The sequence below is a fragment of the Pomacea canaliculata genome, linkage group LG2 (genome assembly GCF_003073045.1).
Source record: "Pomacea canaliculata isolate SZHN2017 linkage group LG2, ASM307304v1, whole genome shotgun sequence".
In the NCBI taxonomy this organism is placed as follows: Eukaryota; Metazoa; Mollusca; class Gastropoda; order Architaenioglossa; family Ampullariidae; genus Pomacea; species Pomacea canaliculata.
In genome coordinates this window covers 30,860,446-30,888,324 of record NC_037591.1, presented here as the reverse complement: position 1 = coordinate 30,888,324, position 27,879 = coordinate 30,860,446, and the positions used below count along the sequence as shown (strand labels likewise).

At 37.7% G+C, this 27,879-nt stretch overlaps 2 protein-coding genes across 7 annotated transcripts; both read left to right on the top strand.

Annotated features, from left to right (window-relative positions):
• Positions 1 to 398: 398 nt before the first annotated feature.
• LOC112556311 (E3 ubiquitin-protein ligase TRIM33-like) lies at positions 399 to 8,797 on the top strand. The gene is made up of 6 exons (XM_025225185.1): positions 399 to 997; positions 1,424 to 2,526; positions 4,219 to 4,365; positions 5,689 to 5,838; positions 6,087 to 6,266; positions 6,673 to 8,797. Exons 2-6 carry the CDS (start codon positions 1,438 to 1,440, stop codon positions 6,703 to 6,705), a joined length of 1,599 nt encoding a protein of 532 aa, XP_025080970.1. The 5' UTR covers positions 399 to 997; positions 1,424 to 1,437; the 3' UTR covers positions 6,706 to 8,797.
• On the top strand, positions 8,789 to 27,674 carry LOC112556302 (E3 ubiquitin-protein ligase TRIM33-like). 6 transcript variants are annotated; one of them, XM_025225165.1, is made up of 7 exons: positions 8,789 to 9,347; positions 9,759 to 10,861; positions 11,800 to 11,946; positions 12,901 to 13,056; positions 14,881 to 15,060; positions 15,445 to 18,569; positions 18,913 to 19,148. In XM_025225165.1, exons 2-6 carry the CDS (start codon positions 9,773 to 9,775, stop codon positions 15,475 to 15,477), a joined length of 1,605 nt encoding a protein of 534 aa, XP_025080950.1. In that variant the 5' UTR covers positions 8,789 to 9,347; positions 9,759 to 9,772; the 3' UTR covers positions 15,478 to 18,569; positions 18,913 to 19,148. The 6 variants fall into 6 exon arrangements, with proteins under 6 accessions (XP_025080950.1, XP_025080946.1, XP_025080947.1 ...); XM_025225161.1 differs by lacking the exons at positions 8,789 to 9,347; positions 9,759 to 10,861; positions 11,800 to 11,946; positions 12,901 to 13,056; positions 14,881 to 15,060 and adding exons at positions 19,551 to 20,653; positions 22,192 to 22,344; positions 23,376 to 23,531; positions 25,270 to 25,449; positions 25,840 to 27,674 and having other exon boundaries at positions 15,476 to 18,569; XM_025225162.1 differs by lacking the exons at positions 8,789 to 9,347; positions 9,759 to 10,861; positions 11,800 to 11,946; positions 12,901 to 13,056; positions 14,881 to 15,060 and adding exons at positions 19,551 to 20,653; positions 22,192 to 22,344; positions 23,376 to 23,531; positions 25,270 to 25,449; positions 25,840 to 27,674 and having other exon boundaries at positions 15,476 to 18,569; positions 18,913 to 19,159.
• The last annotated feature ends 205 nt before the right edge of the window (positions 27,675 to 27,879 follow it).

Below are 27,879 nucleotides of genomic sequence, written 5' to 3'. Positions count from 1 at the left end.
GTAAGACACTTTCCCAAACTCCTGCTGACCAAACATGGCTGACTAATTTCAAAGTTGATCAGTTTTTATGGCCTGCACAGTGATGCGTGAGAACATGCAGATAAGTTCACAGTGAAAAAATATTTTTTTTTTCGTAGAACTTCGTGAGCTCGAACCTTTATTTTCTCTCTTTAATTATCAGTCCCCAAGATAAAGGGACAAAGTAATGTGAGAAATTCTTATTTTGTATTCCTCATTGCCCTATTGTAGAATTATTTTTTGTAGTCTGTTAGCATAAACAATTATGTGTATTTTTCTTTCTTTTTGTTACTTGGTCCGGTAGCTGTTGTAGAGTATGCTTTCTTAGTATGTATATGTGTTTACTACCTTCTCATGTATCACACGCTATTACTGTTCTGTTGTATTGTCTCAACTTCATCCCACGAGATTAAGCTGCGATTGTTTAAAATTGTTTTGTCTACAAGCTGGTATATTTGCAGTTTCTTTTGATATTGTTGGTAAAATTTATGGATTACATGTAGTAATTTCTTAACAATTTACCGGTTTCTACGCAATGTAATTGAGTAGTAATTTGTTTTTTGTAGATACAGAATATATTTTCTAGACATCGTTTCTATTTTGTTGAAAAAAAAGTTAATTCAGTGTTTGCAGTAAATCATCTTCAAAAGTATGATGCAGTTGATATGATTAATGTGTCTGCAATATAATAGAGGAGTGAGAGTTTAATTATCATTACCGGTAATTCCCGCATGAGCAGATGGACTTTGTCTATCACTTGACCAGTGTTCATGGCGCCCGCCCGGTCGTAACAACAGTGAAACAGTGTCAGGGACAAGGTTTCTGGACTCCTGAGTCTCCGGTTTTCTGTCAGCACTACTCAGGTGTGACGTAGCCTGCTACACTGAGAGACTACAAGTAATAGAAACACGTTGATGTCGCTTGATGTGTTAAAGTTTGACAGACTTCGTCAGTGTTTGTTTTAAGCCGCTATCAGCAGGTGAGTCATATCATCAATCCGGTCAGGTGATGTGCATTGACATTTATTGCTGCAGGCATTTCATTTAATTTATATTTTTGTGTAACTGTTGGAATCTTTCGTCAGAATTAACAAGAATATGAAGATAAGTTACTGCAAAATAATTTCTTCGTTTTGAGATAGTTATTACTTCTCTTTTACGAGACCTAAATTATTAATCTTTGTACAAGAAGAAATAGGTAAAATACATCTGTGAAAAGATATAAGGAACACTATTTATGTTAAGGGTTAAACGTAGCAACTTAAAAAGTCTTTGTTTTAAGCACTTGTTATTGATCTTAGTGGGGGATGTCCTTAATGTTCAAGATAGCTGACACGTTGTTGTCAAAGGAAGAAAACTAAATTATATTTCCAAGACTAGACTGCTGACCTTCTGTTTTATTTCAGATTGACTTTTCACCATGGCAACTGTTGTGCAGATTTACGACACAGAGTGTACAGTGTGCAATAATGGCTTCAAGGTACCCAAGATTCTACCCTGTGGTCATCTCCTGTGTCGCGAATGTGTCATCTCCTGGATGGATTCGAAATCTTACGCTGGATGTCCTTTCTGTACCTGTCCTATAGCAGGGCATCAAGTACATTCATCTCAAAGTTCGGCCAATATTGCCGACGCCCTGCCTACCGACCCTGTGATTGAAACGATAGCAGAAAGTGCTCAGGTGCTAGTGCAGAATAACATGTGCACTATATGTGATGACGTCACAGCTGAATACATCTGTATACAGTGTGTGGAAAAGATGTGTCCATCGTGTATGAAGATACACAAGAAGATGTCCATCAGCCGCAGTCACGATGTGGAGAGTGTCATCACTGTGACACCTGAACGTCTGGCTGCCAGCCGCCCTGCACTGTGTGCTGACCACGGCGACAAACAGGCGGACATATTTTGCTCTGATCACAACCTTGTTATCTGCAAATCGTGTTTTTCTAACAAACACAGTCAATGCCAGGACGTCATGTATCTGGATGAGAAAATGAAGTCAGCTGACAACATACTCGGTTCTTTGAGAGAGGAATTGTCTAAGGCGGAGGATAACTTTAAGCAAGCAATAGGGAATCTGCACGAGCGCGTGCAAACAGCAAATGTCGCTAAACAGAAAAACATGGCGCTGGTGGACAAGACATGTGACCGACTTCAGGAGGTAGTGGAGGAATGTCGTAAACAACTGAAGAAACTAATTAGTGATTCTATTGGTAAATTCAATAATTCCTTGTATGACGTCAAAATCGAGCTGGAGAAACGTTTAGGGAAAGTGACGTCACACAAACATCTTGTGACGCGAGCCACAACAGTCAGACCACGTCCCGCGCTGATACACGCAGCCCAGACTCTGCCAGACAGGGTCAACAGCCTCGACTTCAGTAATGAACTGGAAGTAGAGGCCTGTGTCAATCCATGGCCAGAAGTAAAGAAACACTGTGAAGACGTGGTGAAGGTGATGAACGTTAAACTCCAACGCCTGCAGCAACATTTGACCGACGCTGAAGTAAGTAACTTGTTATCTGTTACATGTGTTGTTTATCTCCCCAACACTTCTATTTCGGTGGTCCGTCGTGTTCTTGTATTGCTAACGCTTCATGTTCTCAGAGGTTAGGTATGTTGTGCTTGTTTTTACTCGATTGTGACGACTAAATCACACGGCCTCCTTTCCCACTTCTCAAATCTCTGCCTTGAGTTGCCATTGATCCTCTCCTTGATCTTTACAGTGCTGGTCTCCAGTACATATGCATTCGAGATGTCTGCCAGTTTGTTGTTTAGGTCTTGCAGTTCTTCGTTAGTGCTCGCTAACAGATCTATGACATCAGCAAAGTGTAGGTTGCAGATCGGTCTTCCACCACTAAAAATGGTAGTATTATGGTCGTGGAGAGCTTCGAGGATGATGTTCTCCAAGAAGATAATATCTAATACATTATAGCACCGGTGATAGGGTATATCCTTGGCGTATCCCTACTGTGGTGCGAATTTAGGCTCATATTTGGTTGATCAGCAGTACTCCACTCGTTGACCTATTGTACATAAACGAGGCCTTCTTAGGTAGTGAATTTTCGCATCACATGCCATAACCCCTTGTGCTAGACTCTGTCAAATGCCTTTTCAAAGTCAATAAAGTTGCGTTATAGCTTCCGCTGTAGCCGAAGATGCTTTTCTCTACGGATGCGACAGTTAACGATCTGATCAATTGTACTTCTACTTGGTCTAACGCCATTCTATTCTTCTGCTAACAACTTGTTTGCATTGGTTATGATGAGGTTCTGTATGATTTTTAGCTTGACTTTGCTTGGGTGGCTGATAAAGCTTATAGTTCTGCAGTTCTGGCACTGTTTGTTATTTCCTCTATTTGGTAGGGGTATGATAAGTGACTGCGTCCATTCTTTGTGCCATTCTTTGCACTCGGCGTGTCAAATTTTCCTCCAACTGTTGCCTTGAAAACGTTTGTTACATTTGGGTCTTTAAGTTTCTCCAAATCAAAGCAAATTCGGGGGAGTGTTTAAGAGTCGCTTCGCTTTCAGATTCAGCAGTAGGTTCGTTAGAACAAGGACATGGTCACTGACAGTCAGAGACTGGGGTACGTCCTTGTCTTGGCCTTGTTGATTTGAAACGTCTCGACAGCAGGATGCGTGGAAGTTAAAGCGTATACCTTGACAATGGTGAGATTGTAAAGCTTAGCTAAAACACGGATGGAGATCACCCTGCTGGATAGGGGTGTGCACCTGATAACGGCTTAGGTCACCTTCCTGCACTAGATAATGTTAACGGCAAGAACTATAAATAGCTCCTTATGCTTTAGATTGTGAGAGGACGACAACAGTTAAAAAGATGCATCCTTTCTCTAGGACACATATTGGGGCTACAAATAGCAACAAAAAAATGTCTCATGACAGACAATACAATCACACCGGCTAATATTCTGATCTTTTTACTGGTACTCTTACCACAAGTAGAAGTGACAGAAACAACGCAATGAAATCTTTTATAATAACTTTTAAATGACAATGGTCACGATTACAGTATTGTTAACGGTAATAATGCTAATAGTGAGAGTGAAAATGATGGCAGAGGTTATGATAACGACTTTAATCCCAGCTGCTATGATATTTATTATTTGCAATATTACTATCCATTATACATAATTTTTATAAGCATGAGAGGATTGATATTTGTACATGTTAACGCACAGGCATCAGTCCTTGTGTTCCGCGAAAACTGTGGGACGAACATTCGTCTGACAAACAGAACGACAGCACGGATGGTAACGCTTAATAAGAAATACGAAAACGGCGTGGTCGTGTCACGTGACGCCATGGTGGTGAACGTCTTGTATGAAGTAAGATGTTATGAAAAAATGACGATGATGATGATGATGTGATCTGATTGAGTGGTTTGCCTATGTAGTATAATAATAATAATAATAATAATAATAATAATAATAATAATAATAATAATAATAATAATAATAATAATAATAATAATAATAATAATAATAATAATAATAATAATAATAATAATAATAATAATGAATATTATTATACTTTTGGTGAATATAAAAGATAATTTTTAGTTCTATAGCTGCTGTGGTTGGTTTGCTTGTAAGGTGCTTTATAAGTAGGTTTTTAGAGAATTCTGTCATAAGCTTGGAATACGTAAATTTGTTCATTATCATCTAAAGAACACAAATTTCATGTGATAATTAAGTATTAATGTTTGCACATAAACATCTGTTCATTCTTTTACAAAACTAAAACCATTTATGCTTGACAGGGCGTTGTTTTATTTAATTATTATAATAAATCTCTCTACTAATAAGTCCCCAAGTGCTGTTAGGACAAACAAAAAAAAAAAAAAAACGCAGACAAACCTGGACATTTCTCTTATTTTTTGGAATATTCGTGTGCGGACGTTTCGCCGACGGACGTTTTGCCGCATTATGTCAGAGAGAGAGAGAGAGAGCTTACTTACTTCTCAAAGAATGAAAGTAACTACTAGATTACACAATAATTCTTTATTTCAAACAAATTTTACACACAGACTTCACACACAGTTCACTTTGATTGTCACAGATTATGCGCAACAGCTTTGAGAAAAAACATTGATACAATGGCGAGAGAAATGTGTGAGCTAACGGTTCGCATGAGGAGGGATAGTGAGAGAGAGTTCACTGAAACATTGATACAATGGCGAGAGAAATGTGTGAGCTAAGGGGCGTCACACACTTGACTTCGGCTAAAGGTCCCGTGTGAAATGCCGAAATGAAGTGCGAAACGTCCGGCGACGAAACGTCCGTGTACCGGAATACTACTGTTACTTTTTACCTTATACACTCAGGTATTTTGCTTTATCTTAGCAGTTGTGTGCAGAAGAATACTAATAGAGATTGTCAATTTTACTCTCAGTTTTAAATTTTTTTAACAATATTTGGAGAACTGTGAACTCTATGGTAAGAAAAATATACATAATGTTGTATATTTATTGATAACTGCAAGCCCACCTGGTAGAACTTACCAAAGTTATCGGACTTCAGTGTGAATTGTGTCTGGTAAATGTGTTTAATGTTAAACTTCTGCTGATTGCTGAATTTAAACTAGAAATCACAAAATGATAGCTAATGCAATTAAATTCACTTGAGCGTGTCGTCCTAATGGTTACACAGGTGAGAGTAGATGAAATAGGTCAGAGAAACACGATTTACCTGGGTGTGACGGGAACCCCTCCCGCTGATCTCACTGTCACCAATTTTTACGAGGACGTGAAGGACTACGTCATCATCACGCCTACTGGGGTCCTGCGCAAGGATTCTACGGTGAGTTTTCATGGTTACAGCTGTGCCCGAAAATTATGGTTTAGGGTACTGGTGATTCTGAAGTAAGAAATGTACTTCTGGCAGTAGAAAATCATACCTGTAGACCTTTGAACGAACGCAAGAAAGTTACTTTAATTAATCATAAATTGCTGTATCGCTTAGTGAGTCAATCACTCGAGACGAAAATAACAAACTTTTCCAACATTTTTTGTTAGACATATCAAGCATTTGTCTCTCATTTTCTTTAGGACAAGAATAATGTCGGTAAAGCTCTAAAGTCCATCAAAGTCGGCAGTCGTGTTGGAGTGGTGGTAGACTCATCAAAGAGCCTCCATCTTTATGTCGATGGACAAGACCAGGGAGTTGCACAAAAATTTGTCAGGCAGCCCTGCTTCGCCGTCTTTGATCTTCGCGAAAACGGAATTCAGGTGTGAATTATTGGTGCATGCTAGTGTATGTCTTTCTGTACAAACTTCACGGGCATTTTGTGCTAACATTTGTTATCAGCTCCCACAAATCTGCAACTGCCAAATAAGTATGAGGACACAAAGTTCTTATCGAACACTTTATTCCACCGACGTAGACACTTCCTTTTTATGTAAAATTATAGATCATAAATTATATTCTCATAAAAAACTTTGCGTTAGCAGTAGTAGTTAAAGCATTATTGTAGAATTTGTTGAAGTACTCATAAAAGAAATAGCAGTCAAAGTCGAAGCCTGATAAAGAAATAGCATGTCTGCAGCTTGTCTGTACTGTGCAAAATATTACTATTACATATTACTACACACTCATATGTCTAGCACCTGAGGCCGTATTTTCTTTGTTGTGCAGGTAACCGCCCTTCCCACATGTAGGTGGGTATGAAGCATATGAAAGGAAAATACAGGATGAACAATAATAACAGCGATAATAATTATGTGGCTGAACTCTTCATCGACATGAGAGATCATTAGTTCCAATAACCGTTGCAAATTTGTGTGTTTCGTCAACTGAGAGATGTAGTAAACAAAAGTAAGTAGCATAACTGAGCTATTGTTTTGCTTATTACCCTATAAGCGAGTCGTTTTGTTTTCTTTGATGTTTTAAAGGGAAAACACTTACCTCCTCCAAGAATTAATTTTTTTCTTGGCTTCTTATGATGTCGAAAAATTGTAGCCAATCATAGGAAAATGTGTCAGAGCTTTCTTATTGTGCGAAAATATGTATTAGCAAAATGTTAAGCGTTATTGTGGGAGATGGATTGACAATGCATCTTTGTAATATTTCTAACTGTGCAATATTATTTCTTTAACATTATTTGCGTTTTTGAATACTATATACTCAGTATGTTCAAAACTTTCATAGTGTCACCAATAACTTTACTACCTGTCAATGGAACATTAAAAAACTTATTACTTTACAAACTGTTTGCTGTTACCGATGTATTTTTGTTTTACATTTTATAATTAAGTAATCACAAAGTATATGTAAGTCATATGAGTTGACGACTCAATTAAACAAGTTATAAATTTATTTAGAGGATATAAACAAGCCACGTGCATGAGTGAAAAAAAACTATTATGTTTGCATTTCTTTCTATTGTTTGTTTAGTCTGGTAGCCTCTGTAAAGTTTGCTTTCTTAATATGTATATGCATTTAATACTTACTCATGTATTCCAAGGTATAAATGTCTTGTTCTATTCTCTAAATTTTATCACACGAGGCTTCATGCTACATTTAAAAAAAATCGTTCTGCTACAAGCTGGTATCCTGTAATTTCCTTTACAGTTTTTGGTGGACGTTAGAGATGACGTATATTCGTTACTTTACAATTTAAAATGTTCTACCCCATGTGATTATGTAATAAATTTTTTTTTTTTTCATTATATACAGTGTAGGGCAATTAAGCCGTGGGATTAAGTTGAAATGCTTGGATCCAAATTTTTCGACACTATGGATCATACGGACCTGGAGAAACACTCGAGATGGGTGTTGACAACTGTCATGTTGGCATTTCGAATGTCCGTGATCGATATACTATAAAAGATGCGAAAATGTTTTAAATGTATTTGATATCTTTTGTTATTCTTAAATAATAATTTCTTATTAATTTCACGATCATTAATGACGTTTTAATATGCAGCAAGCCATTTCGAGGAACTACTGTCAAAATTGCGACTCGCGACAAGTGAAAAAGGAAAAACATTTATTTTTCACTATTTATTGCAATTAATGCGTTATCAAAAAATATTTAAACCGCGGCTAAGCAGTATGGACCTCAGTCACCGCGGTTTAATGGCCCTACACTGTTTATGAGCTGAATGCGCAGGCTCGGGTATCGCAGTAATAGTGAGCAATGAGTCAGCCTCGTTCAGTATACATTTGAACTCGGTAGTTACAGAATTCATTCTGTAAGTATTCAATTGAAATATATAGCTAGAATGCATTCTGTGGCCACAGAACGGAATTGGATATATTAAATGAATTGGATAGCAAGTCTTAATTATAATATAAATGAAATACTTTGGTTTTATCGAGTTTTTCTCTCTCTAGCTATAGAATGCAATACATAACCTTAGAACACATTAAATGCATATAAAATGCATTGCATAAATTAAAGAGAAAATTGGAGAAAATTCACCTCTTGGCGCTTCAAATTGGTACAGAAATTTAAACAAAAGGACAACCAATAGGATGAAGCAATATAAATGTCAGAATGTGAGGACAACAGATTAAAAAGTTATTTGTTTTTTTTTTTGCTGGTCTTTCGATGCTTTTGTATACTTTATTCTGTGATAGTACTGATTAAACCTAATAATGAATCTTGTGATTGGTAGAGATAAGAGATGAGAATGGTGGGAGGATGACGAGTGAATCGTGCGTGTGTGTGCTTGGGTAAACGTCTTCTCACAGTACGGCAGTTGCGTAGCGGACATTTCTCACCCCCCCCCCCCCAAAAAAAAAAAAAAAAAAAAAAAAGAAATCAAACAAACAAACACCAAAAAAAGCAAAGCAAAGTAGCCACGGTGAATATGATTTAAATTCAACACACTAGAGTAACTATTAGTCACCTATCTGCTACAAAACTCGTGTTGCACAGTGTAATCGTCACTTATTTTTTGTTGCCTAGATCCATCCCCGTGATGTGTTCCTAAAAATGATCGTTGTAGTAAATCATCTTTCAAACTATGCTGCAATTAGTAATCAGTATGGTTAATTTCTGTGGAATACAACAGAGAAGTGGAAGTTAAAAATATCTTAAACGGGAATTCTCACATGACTAGATGACCTTTGTACCTATCACGTGACCCGTGTACATGGCGCCCGCCCGGTCGTAACGACAGTTAAACAGTTAATGGAACAAGATTTCTTGACTAATGCGTCTCCAGCTTTTCTGTCAGCACTACTCAAGCGTGACGTAGCCTGCTACACTGAAAGACTACAAGTAATAGGAACACGTTGATGTCGCTTGATGTGTTAAAGTTTGTCGAACTCCGTCAGTGTTTGTTGTCAACCGCCATTTACAGGTGAGCGACACCATTACACAAGTGGGTCAGGTGTTGTGCTTTGACATTCATTGTTGCAGGTGTTTCCTCTAATTTATATTTTGCTGTAGCGGTTGGAATCGTCCGGTATAATTAACAAAAACATAACAAACAATGTTGGTTTTGTTCTCTCTTTCTAAGTCAGATTAGAAAGCAATGGCTGCTTACTAGTCTCTGTACGCAAATAAATGTTAAAAGGAAAGCTGTGGATACGATTGAGTAGAATTGCGATTTATTAGAAAAAAAAAAAAGAAAAAACATCCGTAGAGAAAAATAGATACAGTCAGCAGCAAAGGTGTGAACAGTTTCATACTTTGGTGTCATTTATCACAACATTTTTTTCTTTGTTATACCTTAAAACAAGAGAGTAAAAAACTGTTGTTTTTATTTCAGACTGACCTTTAGCTATGGCGGGACTAGTCCAGGCGCATGAAAGACAGTGTGCCGTGTGCACCAATGACTTCACCACACCAAAGATTCTACCCTGTGGTCATCTCCTGTGTCGACAATGTGTCATTTCCTGGATGGACTCAAAATCCGAAGCTGTTTGTCCTCTGTGTACTTGTCCTATAGTAGAGCATCAAGGCAATTCATTTCAAATCGCAGCTGATGTTGTGGACGCCCTGCCTACAGACTCTGTGATGAAAGCTTTAGTAGAAAATGCGAGTATACTGGTGATGGTTGGCATGTGCACTGTATGTGATGACCTCAAAGCTGAATACATCTGTATGCAGTGTGTGGACAAGATGTGTCCATCGTGTATGAAGATACACAAGAAGATGTCCATCAGCCGCAGTCACGATGTGGAGAGTGTCAGCACTGTGACACCTGAACGTCTGGCTGCCAGCCGCCCTGCACTGTGTGCTGACCACGGCGACAAACATGCGGAGTTGTTTTGTGTTGACCACAACCTTGCTATCTGTACGCCATGTTTTTCTAACAAACACAGGGAATGCCTAGACGTCAAGTCTCTGGATGAAAAAATGAAGTCAGCTGTAGACGCATTTGCTTCATTGAGAAAAAAATTGCTTACAGCAGAGGACAACCTGAAGCAAGAAATAGTCAATATAAATATACGCGTGCAAACAGCGGATGTCACTGAACAACAAAACATGGCGCTGGTGGACAAGACATGTGACCGACTTCAGTCGATGCTTGACGAGTGTCGGAAACAAGTGAAGAAACTAATTAGTGATTCTGTGTCAAAGTTCAAGAAATCCTTGTCTGACGTCAAAAGTGAGCTGGAGAAACGTTTAGGGAAAGTGACGTCACACAAACATCTCGTGACGCGAGCCACAAAAGTCAGACCGCGTCCCGCGCTGATACACGCAGCCCAGACTCTGACAGACAGGGTCAACAGCCTTGACCTCAGTGATGATCTGGAAGCAGAGCCTTGGGTGAATCCATCGTCAGAGATAACAAAATGTTGTGACAATGTGGTGAAAGAAATAGGCGATGAGCTAATGACCATCAGCCGAGAGATTGTTGTTGCTGAAGTAAGCAGTCTTTTAATTTGTCTCATGTGTAGCATGTTCTAGTATAAATTTTCTAATTGTTTTGCTTATTTTAATGTAGCATTGCTATGATAAGAAGGCTCCAACTTTTATTAATTAATTACTTTGATAATTAATACATTTTTGATTAAAAAATTTAGTTAAAAACTATTTTTTGCGTGTTTTGGAAAGAAAAAGGAGGCATTATGCTTAATGCATTTTTCTTTACTTTACCTTTTTTAGCTCATCAGAGATGATTGTTCAAAACTCCAAATGTGCCTGTTGATCCGGTACAATTTTTTCATGTCGTCACACCCTACTGATCATGTTCCTTTCAATCTGTGAAGGAAAGTGCAGTAGGAGAAAGTGATGTCCCTTTTTTGATAAAATATTTAATAAAAGGCATCAGCAGTGTACATGCTTAGCTGATGTGAGAAGCGATTGAAAAAAGAATAATTAAAAATATTAAAAAAAAAACTTCCTTCAACTGAACACATTTCGTCTGTTGTCTGTAAACCGTAGACAGCTGCTGAATAGCAAGACCTCACCAGCCACACGCAAATTAAATACTTTTTGTTATTGTGCAAATGATGGAAATAATATTGCGATTGCTATGTACACCTGTAGGCAACAGTGCTATAACATCTACTAACACATCGACACCGGATAATGTTTCTTTTCTCACTTCTGAATTTACTTGTAGTAGTCACTGTAGCAAAACTAATGAAATAGTGAGCAATAACTTTTAATTGAACAGCGCTAATGATTATATATCTAAGAATAGCAATGATAGTAACATTAAGTCTAATGATGATAAGCCATGAGAGTCGTGCTAAAGCTAACGACTGTTGATCCCAATGTTAAAGTATTTACCTACAATATCATATCTATTAATAGTCTGTTGATGAACATGTTTAGTTTTTTCACATTTGATATCACAGAAACCAGTCCTTGTGTTCCACGAAAACTGCGGGACCAACATTCGTCTGACGAACTTCAGAAAGACCGCACGGAAGGTTGAGCTTCACAAGTACAGCGACAATTCGGTCTTTTCACGTGACGTCATGGTTGTGAACTTCTTGTATGAAGTAAGTTGTATGATAGACTTATGATAATAATAAATGGTAATGACACATGAGCGGTTTGGGTGTACTTGACAGTTGTTATGGCGAAAGTATATGGGTAGGTGGTGGTGGTAGTAGTCTAGGGGTTTAGGTTTAGACGGTAGTTGACGTTGTGGTCACGGCAATGGTGGTGCTTGTAGCAGTAATTGAGTAATAAAGTTACAAAAGTGGGATAAAATGTTTGTATCTTTATAATGACTAAAATCCCGATTACAGACGACAGTGTTAAAGCAGTTGTTTACAAAGGATCAGTAGAAAGTGCCTTTGGCAAGCAGCGTCCAAAGTAAAACCACGAACTTGTATTACTGGACTGCTTGCAGACGAGTTTTTCCTCTCTAAACAAGACACTAGGCTAAAAAAAAATATGTTAAATATTTTCTTATTCACGTCTACAATAGTCACAAAAATCATCCATTTCTAGACGCCTTTTAAATAAAATTATTTTTACACGCCTGGAAATGAAAGAAGAAAAATTGTAAAACACTTACTACCTTATATGTAACTTGTCTACCAGACTTGAAGCGGTGACAAGTCTTTTATACATACATGTTGGCATACATTACCTTATATGTGTGTTATATTGTTATATATGTTGTAATGCAATTGTATGAATTTTTTAAGAATAGAATGTGTAAAGCCTGTAATATGTTTAATACGTTTGTGGAAAATAAATGTTTATATTCTAAAAAAAAATTTTTTAAACAAAACAAAAAAGATATCCACTGTACGTATCGACGAGCCTAACAAATGAACTTGTCAAAATGGGAAGCTTTATACACATCTGTCTCGTTTTAGTAGATAACTGGAAAAAAGTCCAATAATACAAGTTTGTGATTAGAGGAGACTTAACCTCTAGATTATGTTTTGTTAGCGATTGTAGTCGAGTTCACTTATCCTGTCACAATGATGTTTACACAGGTGAGACTAGACGAAATATATAAGCCATCCGGATGCTGTGTATTACCTGGTGTGACGAGTGTCCCTCCTACACAGCTCCATCTGCCGTCGTGGTCTGATCATCTGAAAGATTCCGTTATTCTTTGGCAAGATGGAGTGCGCGACAAGGATATCGATGTGAGTTTCCATAGTTACAGTTGTCAGCGAATATTGTTGGTTGGTATGACTTGACGTGTGTAGAAAAAAGAGTAATCCATATGAACTTGTTTGTGAGATCATCATTAACGGACATGTAATGAGAGTTTGATTAACGTCAGTGCAAGAAATATTTAATCCCCTAATATTAAATAAAAATTGTTATAACATTTTTTCAGTTTTGACCTTCGTTTTAAAGATGTCCAGTCTTGCCCTTAATGAAGGCGGTAAGTTGGTACAACCCAGAAATAGTGGAAGGTATAAACATTTAACATGACTGCACTGAAATAAAGACTTAAATATATCCCTTACACAGTAATTCCCTCTACTTAACACTACTCTAAATCTACACCAACATATTATGGTCAGACCCGCCATACACACTACTGCACTCATTTCATCCCGTAACTAGTAGCAGTCGTAGGGAAGACAGGATGGAGCGAAGCAGGTCCGGTCTTGCTCCGTTTTAGGTGTAAGTCGATAGTCATACAGCTATTGTTTGTTTGTTTGTTTGTTTGTTTGTTTGTTTGTTTGTTTGTTTGTTTGTTTGTGACGGCGACGACAGCCTTTCACATGACCTGTAGAAGATCGGAAGGAGTCTCTTGAAACACTTTGTTCAAAAAGCTTGGTCCCATTAACAACGCACATCAGAGGGTTCCAAAGGCAAAAAATATTCGGTTTCTGTTTTCAAATAAGATTTTATCTCTCCACTCTTTCACTGTTTACTCTATTTTCTGTCAAAAGTTCACAAATTCCTACTTTTACATCATACCGTGAAAAAAACTCCATCTACTATTTATAAATCTTTGTTTCAATGCAATATTAATATGTTCAACTAGTTCTAATAGACTAACAGATACTAAGCATATAGTAAGAATAGTATTTAATGGATACTTTATGTATATATGGTTATATGGATTTAAACATATACTTGCATGAGTACTTATCAGGATAACAATAGATACAGGTAGAAAGAGACCTGTATGCCTCACTTTTACATTACAATATGGAAGCACTTATTATTCACAAAAATGTTAAGATGTTTTTTTTTCTTTTCTATGCTTTATATTCACCATCTTCAAGCTACACTGAAAATAGTAACAGACCACAAGGGTCGTGACCTCAGTGTAAACCTTAAACAGGAGATTTACACAGAATTGCCTGTCTTTTTTCTTTCATTAAATATCTCATTTATAACCTTTCTTGACGAAACTTTCCTACCTGAGCTTTCTCAGAAAAGATCAGTACAAAGTTTATCATTTAGTAATAATTGCACAACAGTTTTAAACCATATTTACTTTAAAAAATACTGACACCAGAATGTTTTATACAACATTAGCATCAGACAGTTTTATGTCATCTCGGCGAATGACCCTAGTTCATTCGGAGACCGCGGCGTCAACGATGTTTTCAGAAAATGGGAAACCAAAGTATTATCCAGCCTACCGTTCTTATTCCCTTATGTTAATACAAAGCTGAAACCTTTTTATATACTTTTACCACTAGCCAACATACTACATACTTGAACTAAACTATGGAGGGACGTGACACCTGATAAGATCTCACCCTTCACGACTATCAGGAGGAATAACAAAAATGATGCGAATGACAACGACAGTGATGATTATGATCCAGCACACACAATTATTTATATACTGGAGGAAATTGTATACCTTTAGACCCAGTTCTAAAAGAAATTACATTTTAGGCCTAAATGATGTGCTGTAATTTTTGTGCATCAACTGTGTAAAAGTATTTAGATAATCCCGTCCCCAGCACACAATTTTACTATCTCATTTTTCACAGATCTTCACTAATGTCACCAATGCTATCAAATTCCTCGAAGTCGGGAGTCGTGTTGGACTGTTGGTGGACTCATCAAACAACCTTCACTTTTACGTCGATGGAGACGACCAGGGTGTTGCAGCAAAAGATGTTCCTTATCCCTGCTTCGCCCTCTTTGAGCTTGACAACACTGTCACTCAGGTGTGAAGCTTTGGTACACGGTAGCCGAGTTTGAGTTGTGCCACAGAATTTAAAAGTTGTTTCCACTAAGACTTTTTCTTTGTTTGCACAAATCGTTAGTTGACGAATAACTAAGACGACTAAACATTGTATTCTGATATCATTACTTCATTTTTGACTTAACAGGTTTATCTAAATATATATTTTTTATTTATATACAAATAACGGCGGTATGATGTGTAGCAGTAGAAACAAGGTATAGTGGTAGTACGATTCTTTCCCAGCTTGACTATACTGTAGGAGATATTTTATAAGACATTTATAATATTTAGATAACATTTTTATAACTAATATTACTACACACTCATCTGTCTAGTAACTGATGCATCCTTCTCGTTGTTGCAGGTGACAGCCCTTCCTATTTCTGAGAAGACATGAAGCAGAAGTGATTATTAACAGACCGAGAAACTAAATAGCGATAACACTTATTTTATCTACGACGACATCGATTCCGGCAATGATTTTATTAACTCTACCCTTGTAACGTTTGAAGAGAGTGCTTTACGAATGAATGCGAGCGCGTGTAAACATCTACATGTAAACTTTGCTCGCCGCACTTTTTACCTTTTTCAACAGAGAGGTCCGACCAACGGTTAGCATATTTAATGATTTAAAAAGAAATGAATGATAATGAAATGATAAAGAAAACACTAAAACTATTCTATTGCTTACTGTCTACCCTAATAACTAGTAACTTCCCCGACATTCGACACTCCGTTCATCAGGTAGTCCGATACGAGCAGTCCAGCGACTCGCTGTCCACACACTCACTATATCCAAACGAATCCCAAGCCGGTTACGTCCACACGTGTCCAGACGAGCGACACGTTAAAGCTGGCGATCAACAAAGTTCCAATGAAACTACCGCTGTGTCCCCTGTGCTGGTGTCGTCGCTGTTCTCCTCGTCGGTAGGAAGATGTCGTTCAGGTCTACTCGTCAGTAGATAAGTTTTAGCATCCGTTGTCATGTGATGCTGTGAGTCTGTCCACAACACAGATCCCCCCTGTATACCCTCACTATAGCCACATCACTCATACTCAGCAGACAAGGCGATGACTCAGCTCCACCTTACATGGGGATGAACGTTGGCGTCGGTTAACAATGTCGCGCTATACTTCGGAGGTCTCACTCCTCAAGCTGCTCTTCTCTCTCTGTCCAGGGCAACGTTACTTTGCCTGAGTTAACTTTCTCCTCTACTTCTTTTGACCAATCAGGCCATTAGAAACGCGGTAACTAGGACGACTGCTTAGCGATTCCTCGTGGGGTCCATGCCGACCAATCATAATCTCTGTACCGTGTAGTCGGCATGGCTCCCACCTCAATCGGCCGCAGTCGCCATAGTTACGCCTGTGACAACTTTTCCTACGTCAAAACACATCGAATGACGTAAAATAATCCACGTGGGGATTGCGTCAGCGTTCGCGTGGCTGCTCTAATTCATAACGTTTTTATTTACCACGTCCTACATATGATGAAAAGTTATTCCTGTTGTTGAGTTTATGTGAGGGGTTCTGAATACACCTGTGCCTGTCACACTGGAACTTACTTAAAAAAATAGCTTTATGGCTATATTGTTAGGAACAGAAGGTTGTTGCCCCTGTCTGTTGTTAGTCAGAGATTATTGCCCTTATCACTATGTGAGTGTGTTTGCTTCGTCGTGGTTTCGCGTCAGAACCCGACGTCATTTTATGACGTAATATTAGATTGTAGGAGAGTGAAAATTTTTTGGAAGAGAGCAGACGGCTGGGAGAAGCGGACAGAGTGTATGGATTGTCTTTTTTGGGAACTTGTGTGTTGTTCCAGAATAATTATTCGTGGTCGCCACCTAGATGTCGGCCAAGAAAGCATCTACCCCTTATAAGAACTGAAAATTGTGAGAGTTTTCAAGAAGAGAAGAAGTGTCAAACTAACTAATGTACCACTCTGTTAAGACGGAGAACATAACAATCCTACAACTTTAGATTTTAAGAAAGAACATGTCGTAAAGAAAAATACTTATTGTTGTTTAATGGGTAGTCAGAAGAGGAGAGTGACTACGATCATTAACATTGGGATGCAGTACAGTGTATGTGAAGTTCAGGGAGGATTTTACTAGAAGGTTTATTCTTGGGCGATCGCTACTGACAGTGTGGGAGTATGAATAAGTGTGAATAACCAAAGCTAAGCTGTAAGTAGCAATTTGAGAACTTTTCGAAAGAAAAACGGAAGACCAACTTAATACAACGACGCCGCAAAAAGACATTTATACCGATTTACACCGTATATGATTTTCAATAATATATGTGTTTAATGTTAAATGTTGAATTATATAAATCTTATTTGCCCACGACAAATCTCTGTGATATCTGTGTGAAAAGAACACGCGTGGGGACGTCCATACATACGGCCGTCAGTGAGTTCGAGTGATGTGTGACGGTGTATGAAATTGTAAAGTGAACGCGTCTTTGACATATATTCATCTCGAATTCTCATTTTCTTTCTCTAATTGACATATAACTAGGGAACAAAAATATTGAGTGAACATCGCTTCAACTTACAGTTTTATAAACAGGACTGTTAGCAGCATTACTTTATTAGTACATGTTAAACATGAAATTTAATAAGGTAGAGAAAACAGCCCCAAGATTTATTACTTTGATTGGTTTATTTACTCTATATCAGCTGACGAACTGGGTAATAAAATTTACCAGCAGGACCCGTGATGATTTTTCGAATATGCCTTCCACATTATCACTCGTCTTAACAGCAATAAACTAATTAATTTCTTATTAGCCTTGGATGCGATAGTGATGGGTAGAAAAAAGATATAAAAAAGGTCGGAGGATGAAGAGTGATTTTCGTGTGTGAATGGGTAAACGACCTCTCACAGTACGGCAGTTGTGTAACGGACATTTGCCATAATAAATCACAGTAGCCACGGTGAATACGATTGGAATTCAACACACTGAAGTTATTATTAGCCACCTGTCTGATTATCTGCTACAAAACACGCGTTAACAGTGTAACAACAATTTGTGATCCTGCTTTGCTGCCAAGATTCCTCCATGTGCTGTGTTCCTAAAAAATATCATTATACGGTTATCAAGATACACGTAAGTGTTTGCAGTAAATCATCTTATAAAATATGATGCATTTGATATGGTTAATGTGTCTGCAATATAACAGAGAAGTTGAGTTAAGCTTTAAAAAAAAAAAAAAAAAAATCTTAAACGGGAATTCCCGTATGACCAGACGAGCTCTGTAACTGTCACGTGACCTGTGTTCATGGCGCCCACCCGGTCGTACTGATAGTTTCACAGTAATCGGGACAAGATTTCTTGACTTCTGAGTCTCCACATGTGATCAGCGCTACTCAAGCGTGACCGAGCCTGTTACACTGAAAGACTCTATGTAATCTAAACACGTTGATACCATCTGACGTGTGAACATTTACCGAACTCCGTCAGTGTGTTGTCAACCGCCATTTACAGGTGAGTATTGCATTACACAAGTGGGTCAGGTGTTGTGTATTGACATTCATTGCTGCAGGTGTTTACTTTAATTTATATTTATATACACATATTTACGCGTAAAAGCTTTTGTTTAAACTTCTCATATAGTATAAAGCTGAAAATTTATTTCTTAATACAATCTACTTTCGCTTTAATGCTGTCCTTTAGGTAGATAGCTTTGAAGTATCATGTTACTTCTTATAATACTTAATGGAAGTAAAAAAGCTAATGGTGATGATATTTTTAATGAACGAATAGGTTAAGCTATATTTCAGGGTACTATAAAATCCTAATCTACTTTTGCTTTTGTGTTTATTTTAAGGTGTATAGTTCTTACGTTAGTTAGTTGACTCCTTTTACTCATCGATGAGGATAAGGTCACAACAACACCTCGCCAGCGGACCTGGTATAGGGCAGCCCCCTTCAGTTGAGTCCATGTGGTTCCGATGTCCTTTGTCTTGATCTCTACTGTACTTTTCCAAGTTTGTTTTGGTCTCCCAACTCTCCTCTTCTCTTGATGGTTGCAGTCATGTGCCTGCTTAGCATTGTTGTCAGCAGGTTTGTGCAGGGTGTGTCCTATTTGTGCTTTTTGATGAATTAACTAGTGGCAGTCTGGTTGTTTTTTTTCGACAGGCTTCTTTTGGAGATCTTATCAGGCCATCTTATTACCAGAGTAAGGCGTAGGCATTGATAGGGAAGGGTTTGGAGCTTGTTACTGATTAACATATCAACAAACTTCGAAACAAAAATAGATGTTCATTGAGATGTAAAATAAAAAAAAGAACCATTAACGAAGAGAAGGAAAGAACTTAAAGAGAAAAACATCTATACAAAAAGTAGATACAGGCAGTAGCAAAGACGTAAACAGTTTCATACTTTGGTGGGGTTAACAACTAAATTTGCTATTTTCTTTTTTATAGCTTGCAACAAGAGGTTAAAAAAGTGTTGATTTTATTTCAGATTAGTCTTTAGCTATGGCGGCAGTAGTCCAGGCGCACGAGCGAGAGTGTGCTGTGTGCACGAATGACTTCACCACACCAAAGATTCTACCCTGTGGTCATCTCTTCTGTCGAGAATGTGTCATTTCCTGGATGGACTCCAAATCTGACGCTGGTTGTCCTCTGTGTACCTGTCCTATAGTAGAGCATCAAGGTAATTCATCTCAAATCGCAGCTGATGTTGTCGACGCCCTGCCTACAGACTCTGTGATGGAAGTGATAGTAGAAAGTGCGAGTCTACTGGTGATGGTTGACCTGTGCACTGTATGTGAAGACCTCACAGCTGAATACATCTGTATGCACTGTTTTGAAAAGATGTGTCCATCGTGTATGAAGATACACAAGAAGATGGTAGTGAGCCGCAGTCACGATGTGGAGAGTGTCAGCACTGTGACACCTGAACGTCTGGCTGCCAGCCGCCCTGCACTGTGTGCTGACCACGTCACCGAGAAGGCGGATTTTTTTTGTGTTGATCACAACCTTGCTATCTGCACGCAATGTTTTTCTAACAAACACAGGACCTGCCTAGATGTCAAGTCTCTGGATGAAAAAATACAATCAGCTGAAGACGCATTTGGTTCATTGAGAGAAAAAATGCTTACAGCAGAGGACAACCTGAAGAAAGCAATAGTCAATCTAAATGCGCGCGTGCAAACAGCGGATGTCACTCAACAACAAAACATGGCGCTGGTGGACAAGACATGTGACCGACTTCAGTCGATGGTGGACGAGTGTCGGAGACAAGTGAAGAAACTGATCAGTGATTCTGTGTCAAAGTTTAAGAAATCCTTGTGTGACGTCAAAAGCGAGCTGGAGAAACGTTTAGGGAAAGTGACGTCACACAAACATCTCGTGACGCGAGCCACAGCAGTCAGACCGCGTCCCGCGCTGATACACGCAGCCCAGACTCTGACAGACAGGGTCAACAGCCTTGACCTCAGTGATGAGCTGGAAGCAGAGCCTTGGGTGAATCCTTCGTCAGAGATAACGAGATACTGTGACGATGTGGTGAAAGTAATAGGCGAGGAGCTAAAGAGCTTCAAACTACAGCTTCTCGTTGTAGAAGTAAGCAGTCTTTTTAATTTGTCTCATGTGCAGCATGATCTAATATAAATTTTCTGCATGCATACTGCTATAATTTTTTTGTTTATCTTAATGTTACATTGTTTATGATAAGAAGGCTCTAATCTCAATTGTTTTAATAGACATCATCACAAGTCAGTAGGAGATCTCTTTATGTGTCCTATATATCACTTGGTACAACCATCAACGCTTTCTTTTCTTGATTGCTTTGTTAAATTGTTAACTTCTGCTTTATGTTCCATTCATTTTGGTCTGTGATAGTATTTGATGGATTTACTGATGATCAAAACTACTACAGGCACCTTTGATGTTATTAAGCATGACTGGCACTTCTAACGCCTGGTTAGAGGGTTAGGTTACTTAAAGTAGGTACTATTGTAATTTAAATTATCTAATACCTGTGTAATCATAAGAGTTGCAACTGACGAAAGGACTTGATGAAATCTGCAAAGAGTGGATTACTTTGCTGACAAAACGTGAACCCTAATCATTAGGGTGTGGTGATATCAGCGATTTTGACGCACATTTGAGGTTTTGTACTCAGAATATTGACCTGAACTGTTTATTTGAAATTTTTGTACTTAAAATCATTGTTCTCTGCATGAGCTACATATTTTGATCCGTAAATGAATACATTTTTGTTGTAGGTGTTTATTGATGACATGATATTATCAGGGTTGTCCATGGGACATATTTTCTATCCCATCCCATGGCGATTTATGCCTGTCCCATCCCGTCTAAAAACTATATTTTTCATGTTTTGGGAAGAAAATAGAGGTGTACTGCTTATTGCAGAGTTTTTTACTATACATTTTTGAACTCACCAGAGCTGATTGTTGAAAACCCCAAATGTGCCTGTTGATCCGTTACAATTATTTGTATGTCGCTACACCCTACTGATCATATTCCTTTTAATCTTCAAGGCAAAGTGCAGTAGGACAATGCGATGTCGCTTTTTTTAGAATCTTTAATTCATCAGCAGTGTACATCTTTAACTGACATGAGAAGCTATTTTCAAAATAATAATTAAAAATATCAAAAAAACCTCCTTCAACTGAGCACAATTTGACTGTTCGAGGTAAACTGTAGACAGCTGCTAGATAGATTGCTGCTGAATAGCAAGACCTCACTGGTCACACGCAAATTATACACTGTTTGTTATTGTGCAAATGATGGAAATAATATTGGGTGCTATGTAAACTTGTAGGCAAGCATGCTATAACATCTCTTAATATATCGACATCGGATAATGTTTATTTTCTCACTTCTGATCTTACTTGTAGTAGTCACTGTAGCAACACTGATGAAAAAGTGAGCAATAACTTTTAATTGAACAGCGCTAATGATTATATATGCAAGAATAGGAATGATAATAAAATTAAGTCTAATGATAATAAAATGAGCCATCAGAGTCGTGCTAAAGCTAACGACCTTTGATCCCAAGTGTTACAATATTTACCTACAATATCATATCTATTAATAGTCTTTTGAAAACATATTTCGTTTTTTCACATTTGAAGTCACAGAAACCAGTCCTTGTGTTCCACGAAACCTGTGGGACCAACATTAGTCTGACGAACTTCAGAAAGACCGCACTTAAGGTTCAGCTTGACGAGTACAGCGACAGTCTGGTCATGTCACGTGACGTCATGACTGTGAACGTCTTGTATGAAGTAAGTTGTATGATAGACTTATGATAATAATAAATATGATGGTAATTACACTAACAAGTCATGTTGCAGCAGTTTGGGTGTAGGTGACAGATGTTATGGTGAAAGTACATGGGTAGGTTGTGGTGGTAGTAGTAGTCTAGGGGTTGAGGATTGGACGGTACATGTAGTTGAGGTTGTGGTCACAGCAATGTTGGTGATGGAGATTGTCGTTGTAGTAGTAATTTAGAAATAAAGTTACAAAAGTGGGATAAAATGTTTGTATCTTTATAATGACTAAAATCCTGAGAGGAAACTGGATTAGAGACGACAATTTTAAAGCAGTTGTTTACAAAGGATCTGTAGAAACTGCGTTTGGCAAGTAAAGACGAAAGTAAAACCACGAACTTGTATTACTGGACTGCTTGCAGACGAGTTTTTCCAGCTAACTCTCTAAACGAGACATTAGGCTACAAAAGTATGTTAAATATTTTCGTATTCACATCTACAATAGTCACAAAAATCACCCATTTCGAGACCTCTATTAAGTTAAATTATTTTTAATGCACGCATGGAAATGAAAGAAGAAATATTTTAAAACAGTGACTAACTTATATGTAACTTGTCGACCAGAATTGAAGTAGTGAATAGACTTTTATACATACATGTTGGTATACATTATTTTATATGTCTGTTATATTGTTATATATGTTATATTGCAACTGTATGAATTTTTTAAGAATACAATGTGTTGAGCCTGTAATATGTTAAATGTATTTGTCGAATATAAATGTTTATATATTAACAAAAATTTAAAAAGACAAAACAAAACAAGAGTCATCGCTGTTAGTATCTGTGACCCTAATCTATGAACTTAATTAAACCGAAAGCTTTATACACACCTGCCTCGTTTTAGTAGTGAACTGGAAAAAGGTGGTCGGCCAGATTTTCCAATAATACAAGTTTGTGATTAGAGGGAGACTTAACCTCTAGATTATGTTTTGTTAGCGATTGTAGTTAAGTTCACTGATCCTGTCACAATGATGTTTACATAGGTCAGAATAGACGAAATAAATAAGCCATCCGAATGCAGTGTAGTCCTTGGTGTGACGAGCGTCCTTCCTAGACAGCTCCATCTGCCGACGTGGTCTGATCACCTAAAAGATTCCGTCATTCTTTGGCAAAATAGAGTCCGCGACAAGGATATCGAAGTGAGTTTCCATAGTTACAGTTGTGAGCGAATATTGGTGGTTGGTGCGACTGGACGTGTGAAGAAAAAAAAAAGTAATCCATATGAACTTGTTTGTGAGATCAGCATTTAACGGACATGTGATGATAAATAGTTTGATTAATGTCAGTGCAAGAAACTTCAATGATCTCTCTCCCCTTTACAAGATATACATCTACAAAATCCCCATGCGCAAAAAGAAATTAAATTCTTGATTTTACGATGAATCTTCCTAAATATGTAATCCCCTACTATTTAATAAAAAATTTTATAAATTTTTTTTAGTTTTGACCTTCGTTTTAAAGATGTCTGTAGAAGATCGGAAGGAGTGTAGTGAAACACTTTATTTCAAAAGCTTGGTCCCAATAGCAACGCAAATCAGAGGGTTCCAAATATACAAAAATATTCGGCTTATGTTTTCAAATAAGATTTTATCGATCACACACTCTCTTTCTCTCTACTTTTATCTCTCCACTCTTTCACTGTTTATTTTATGTCAAAGTTCAAAAATTCTTGCGGTTACACCCAACCTGGAAAAAAAACTCCATCCACTATTATATTTCTTTGTTTCAAAGCAATATTAATATGTTCAACTAGTTCTAATACAGTAATAGATGGTAAGCATGTAGTAAGAATAGTATTTAACGGATATTTTATGTATATATGACTATATGGATTTAAACATATATTGTATGCGTACTTATCAGGATAACAATAGATACAGGTAGAAAGAGACCTGTATGCCTCACCAAAAGGTGTATTTGTGCAAACTTGTAAACGAATCGCCAGCTTGATTACATTACAATAGGGATGCACTTATTATTCACAAATATGTAAAAAATGTTTTTCGTTTTTTCTATGCTGTATATTCACCATCTTCCATGTTATATGGATTTAAACATGTATTGTATGCGTACTTTCTTTTTTGTATATTAAATATCTCATTTATAACCTTTGCAGACAAAGCTTCGGTTGTTAAAAATTTCCTACCTGAGCTTTCTCAAAAAAGATCAGTACAAAGTTTATCATTTAATAATCATTGCACAACAGTTTTAAACCATAATTATTTTTTCTTTAAGTAATACTGGCACCAACATTTTTTATACAACATTAGTATCAGACAGTTTTATGTCATCTCGGCGAGGGACCCCAATTCATTCGGAGACCGCAGCGTGAACGATTTTTTCTAAAAATGGGAAAACCAAATTATTATCTAGCCTACTGTTCTTATTCCCTTAGATTAACAAAATGCTGAAACCTTTTGATATACTTTTACCTCTAGCCAACATACTACATACTTGGACTAAATCCTATACAATCTGAATTCACATGTAAATGTAAGTTCGGTAGAAGCAACTATTGCAATGGCTGAGTTATAAAATAGTATCGAGGTAAGTATACAATTAGTAGTCCGCTCTGTGACTGTACTGCTCACTGGGGAAGGTAGTATATGGAGAGACGTGGCACGTGATAAGTCTCCCCCTTCACGACTATCAATAGCGATAGCAAAAATGATGGTAATGACAACGACAGTGATGATTATGATCCAGCTCACAGAATTATTCACATACTAGAGGAAATTGTATACCCTTAGATGCAGTTCTAAAAGAAATTACATTTTAGGCCTAAATGGTGTGCTGAACCTTTTGTGCATCAACTGTAAAAAAATATCAAAATAATTCCGCCCCCAGCACACACTTGTACTATCTCATTTTTTACAGACCATGACTAATGTCGCTGAAGCTCTCAAATTCGTCAAAGTCGGGAGTCGTGTTGGACTGTTGGTGGACTCATCAAACAACCTTCACTTTTACGCCGATGGAGACGACCAGGGTGTTGTAGCAAAGAATGTGTCTCAGCCCTGCTTCGCCTTCTTTGAGCTTTGCTACGATGTCAGTCAGGTGTGAAGCTTTGGTACACGGTAGCGGAGTTTGAGTTGTGCCACAGACTTTAAAACTTCTTTCCACTAAGATTTCTTCTTGGTTTCCATAAATCGTTAGTTGACGAATAACTTAGATGACTAAACATTGTATTCTGATGTCGTCTTTACTTCATTTTTGACTTTAAAGGTTTATCTAAATATTTATATTTTATTTATATACAAATCACTGCGGTATTATGGGTAGCAGTAGAAACATAAAGTTATAGTGGTAGCAAGATGTTTTTCCAGCTTGACTATACTGTGGGAGATATTTTATAAGACATTTATAATATTTATATAACATTTTTATAACTAATATTACTTCACACTCATCTGTCTAGTAACTGATGCATTATTCTCGTTGTTGCAGGTGACAGCCCTTCCTATTTCTGAGAGGACATGAAGCACATGTGATTATTAACAGACAGAGAAAATAACAACAGCGAAAACACTTATGTTATCTACGACGACATCGATTCCGGCAATGATGTTATTAACTCTACCCTTGTAACGTTTGAAGAGAGTGCTTTACGAAAGTATGCGAGCGCGTGTAAACATCAACATGTAAACTTCGCTCGCCGCACTTTTTACCTTTTTCAACAGAGAGGCCCGGCCAACGGTTAACACATTTAATGATTTAAAAAGAAATGAATGACAATGAAATGAGAAAGAAAATACTAAAACTATTCCATTGCTTACTGTCTACCCTAATAACTAATAACTTCCCCGACATTCGACACTCCGTTCATCAGGTAGTCCGATACGAGCAGTCCAGCGACTCGCTGTCCACACACACACTATATCCAAACGAATCCCAAGCCGGTTACGTCCACACGTGTCCAGACGAGCGACACGTTAAAGCTGGAGAAGTTCCAGGGCAACAGCCGCTGTGTCCCTTGTGCTGGTGTCGTCACTGTAGTCCTCGTCGGTAGGAAGGTGTCGTTCAGGTCTACTCGTCAGTAGATAAGTTTTAGCATCAGTTGTAATGTGATGCTGTGAGTCTGTCCATAACACAGATCTCCCCCTGTATACCCTCACTATAGCCACTACACCTCTCCTCAGCAGACAAGGCGATGACTCAGCTCCACGTCTTATGGGATGAACGTTGACGTCCGTTAACAATGTCGTGCTATACTTCGGAGGTCTCACTCCTCAAGCTGCTCTTCTCTCCCTGTCCAGGGCAACGTTACTTTGCCTAAGTTAACTTTCTCCTCTACTTCTTTTGACCAATCAGGCCATTAGCAACGCGGTAACTAAGACGACTGCTTAGCGATTCCTCGTGGGGTCCATGCCGACCAATCATAATCTCTGTACCGTGTAGTCGGCATGGCTCCATCCTCAATCGGCCGCAGTCGCCATAGTTACGCCTGTGACAACTCTCCCTACGTCAAAACACATCGAATGACGTGAAATAATCCGCGTGGGGATTGCGTCAGCGTTCGCGTGACTGCTCTCCCCTGGTACTACAGACAACAAACAATTAGAACGAAAGAAATAACATTCGCTTTGAATCGCAAATCGTTACAACCCTGTGCGACTGTTTTGAAAAAAAAAAATAGATGGAAAGAACTTACAAAAACAAATAATACAAATAGAAATGTTGCTCTGCACACTACCTAACCGACTAAATAATATACATGTACTTTGTGCTAGCTGATCTCGTGACTATTTACTTCATATTTTGTTTTATTTACTATATTCTTGTGTGTGACTCGTTATAGTAATAAAGGTCATGCTACATTTACAGGACTTTATCACAAGTAGACACATTTCACTTGTGTTTCAAGCTGCTGTTTATCATGTACTTTTAGAGTAGTTGGTTTAATTGAAATGTGATATGAATTCATTACATTTTAATTTAACACGTCATACATCATTTTTGTGCGGTAATTTGTATTCTACACCTATAGACTATTTTTTTGTACTTTTGTTTTAATGACAACTTTGAGCCCAGGTTGAACAGCTTTATAAATACATCGTCGTGTAGCTAGCAGACTACCTTATAATGTAGGTTGTGTAAGTGTCAATGTACGGAGGTTTATAAGACTTTGGACGTTGGAGACTCATTGTAACACGTTTCACTATTTTTCTGTTTTATAGTCATCAATAAATAAAACCTCTCATTAGTTTTATTACGTCCTCCTCTTACCTCAGTTGTCTTCTCTAGCTAATGGACAGAAGAACATAGATAAATAAAAAATGTGAATAAATACTACCAATAGTGTTGCAATGTGTCTGTGCGGTGCGTACGATATGGTGTCACAAAATTTAGGTTTTCACCACATTCACATAAAAATTATGCTATTGTTTAAATGGTTTGACATTTTTCTTCTAATTGTTTTGTAAATGAGTTTATTTGCCATACCTAGATTTTTGCACGTCAGTGTTTGAAGTAAATCATTTTAAAAAT

Bases quoted from the DNA above. Each gene is read 5' to 3' on its own strand.
- LOC112556311 (XM_025225185.1), top strand. From the start codon at position 1,438: ATGGCAACTGTTGTGCAGATTTACGACACAGAGTGTACAGTGTGCAAT. The intron at 4,366-5,688 runs GTAAGATGTTAT...ATGGTTACACAG, and splicing joins TGGTGAACGTCTTGTATGAA to GTGAGAGTAGATGAAATAGG. The intron at 5,839-6,086 runs GTGAGTTTTCAT...CATTTTCTTTAG, and splicing joins TCCTGCGCAAGGATTCTACG to GACAAGAATAATGTCGGTAA.
- LOC112556302 (XM_025225163.1), top strand. From the start codon at position 19,565: ATGGCGGCAGTAGTCCAGGCGCACGAGCGAGAGTGTGCTGTGTGCACG. The intron at 20,654-22,191 runs GTAAGCAGTCTT...TCACATTTGAAG, and splicing joins TACAGCTTCTCGTTGTAGAA to TCACAGAAACCAGTCCTTGT. The intron at 23,532-25,269 runs GTGAGTTTCCAT...CATTTTTTACAG, and splicing joins TCCGCGACAAGGATATCGAA to ACCATGACTAATGTCGCTGA.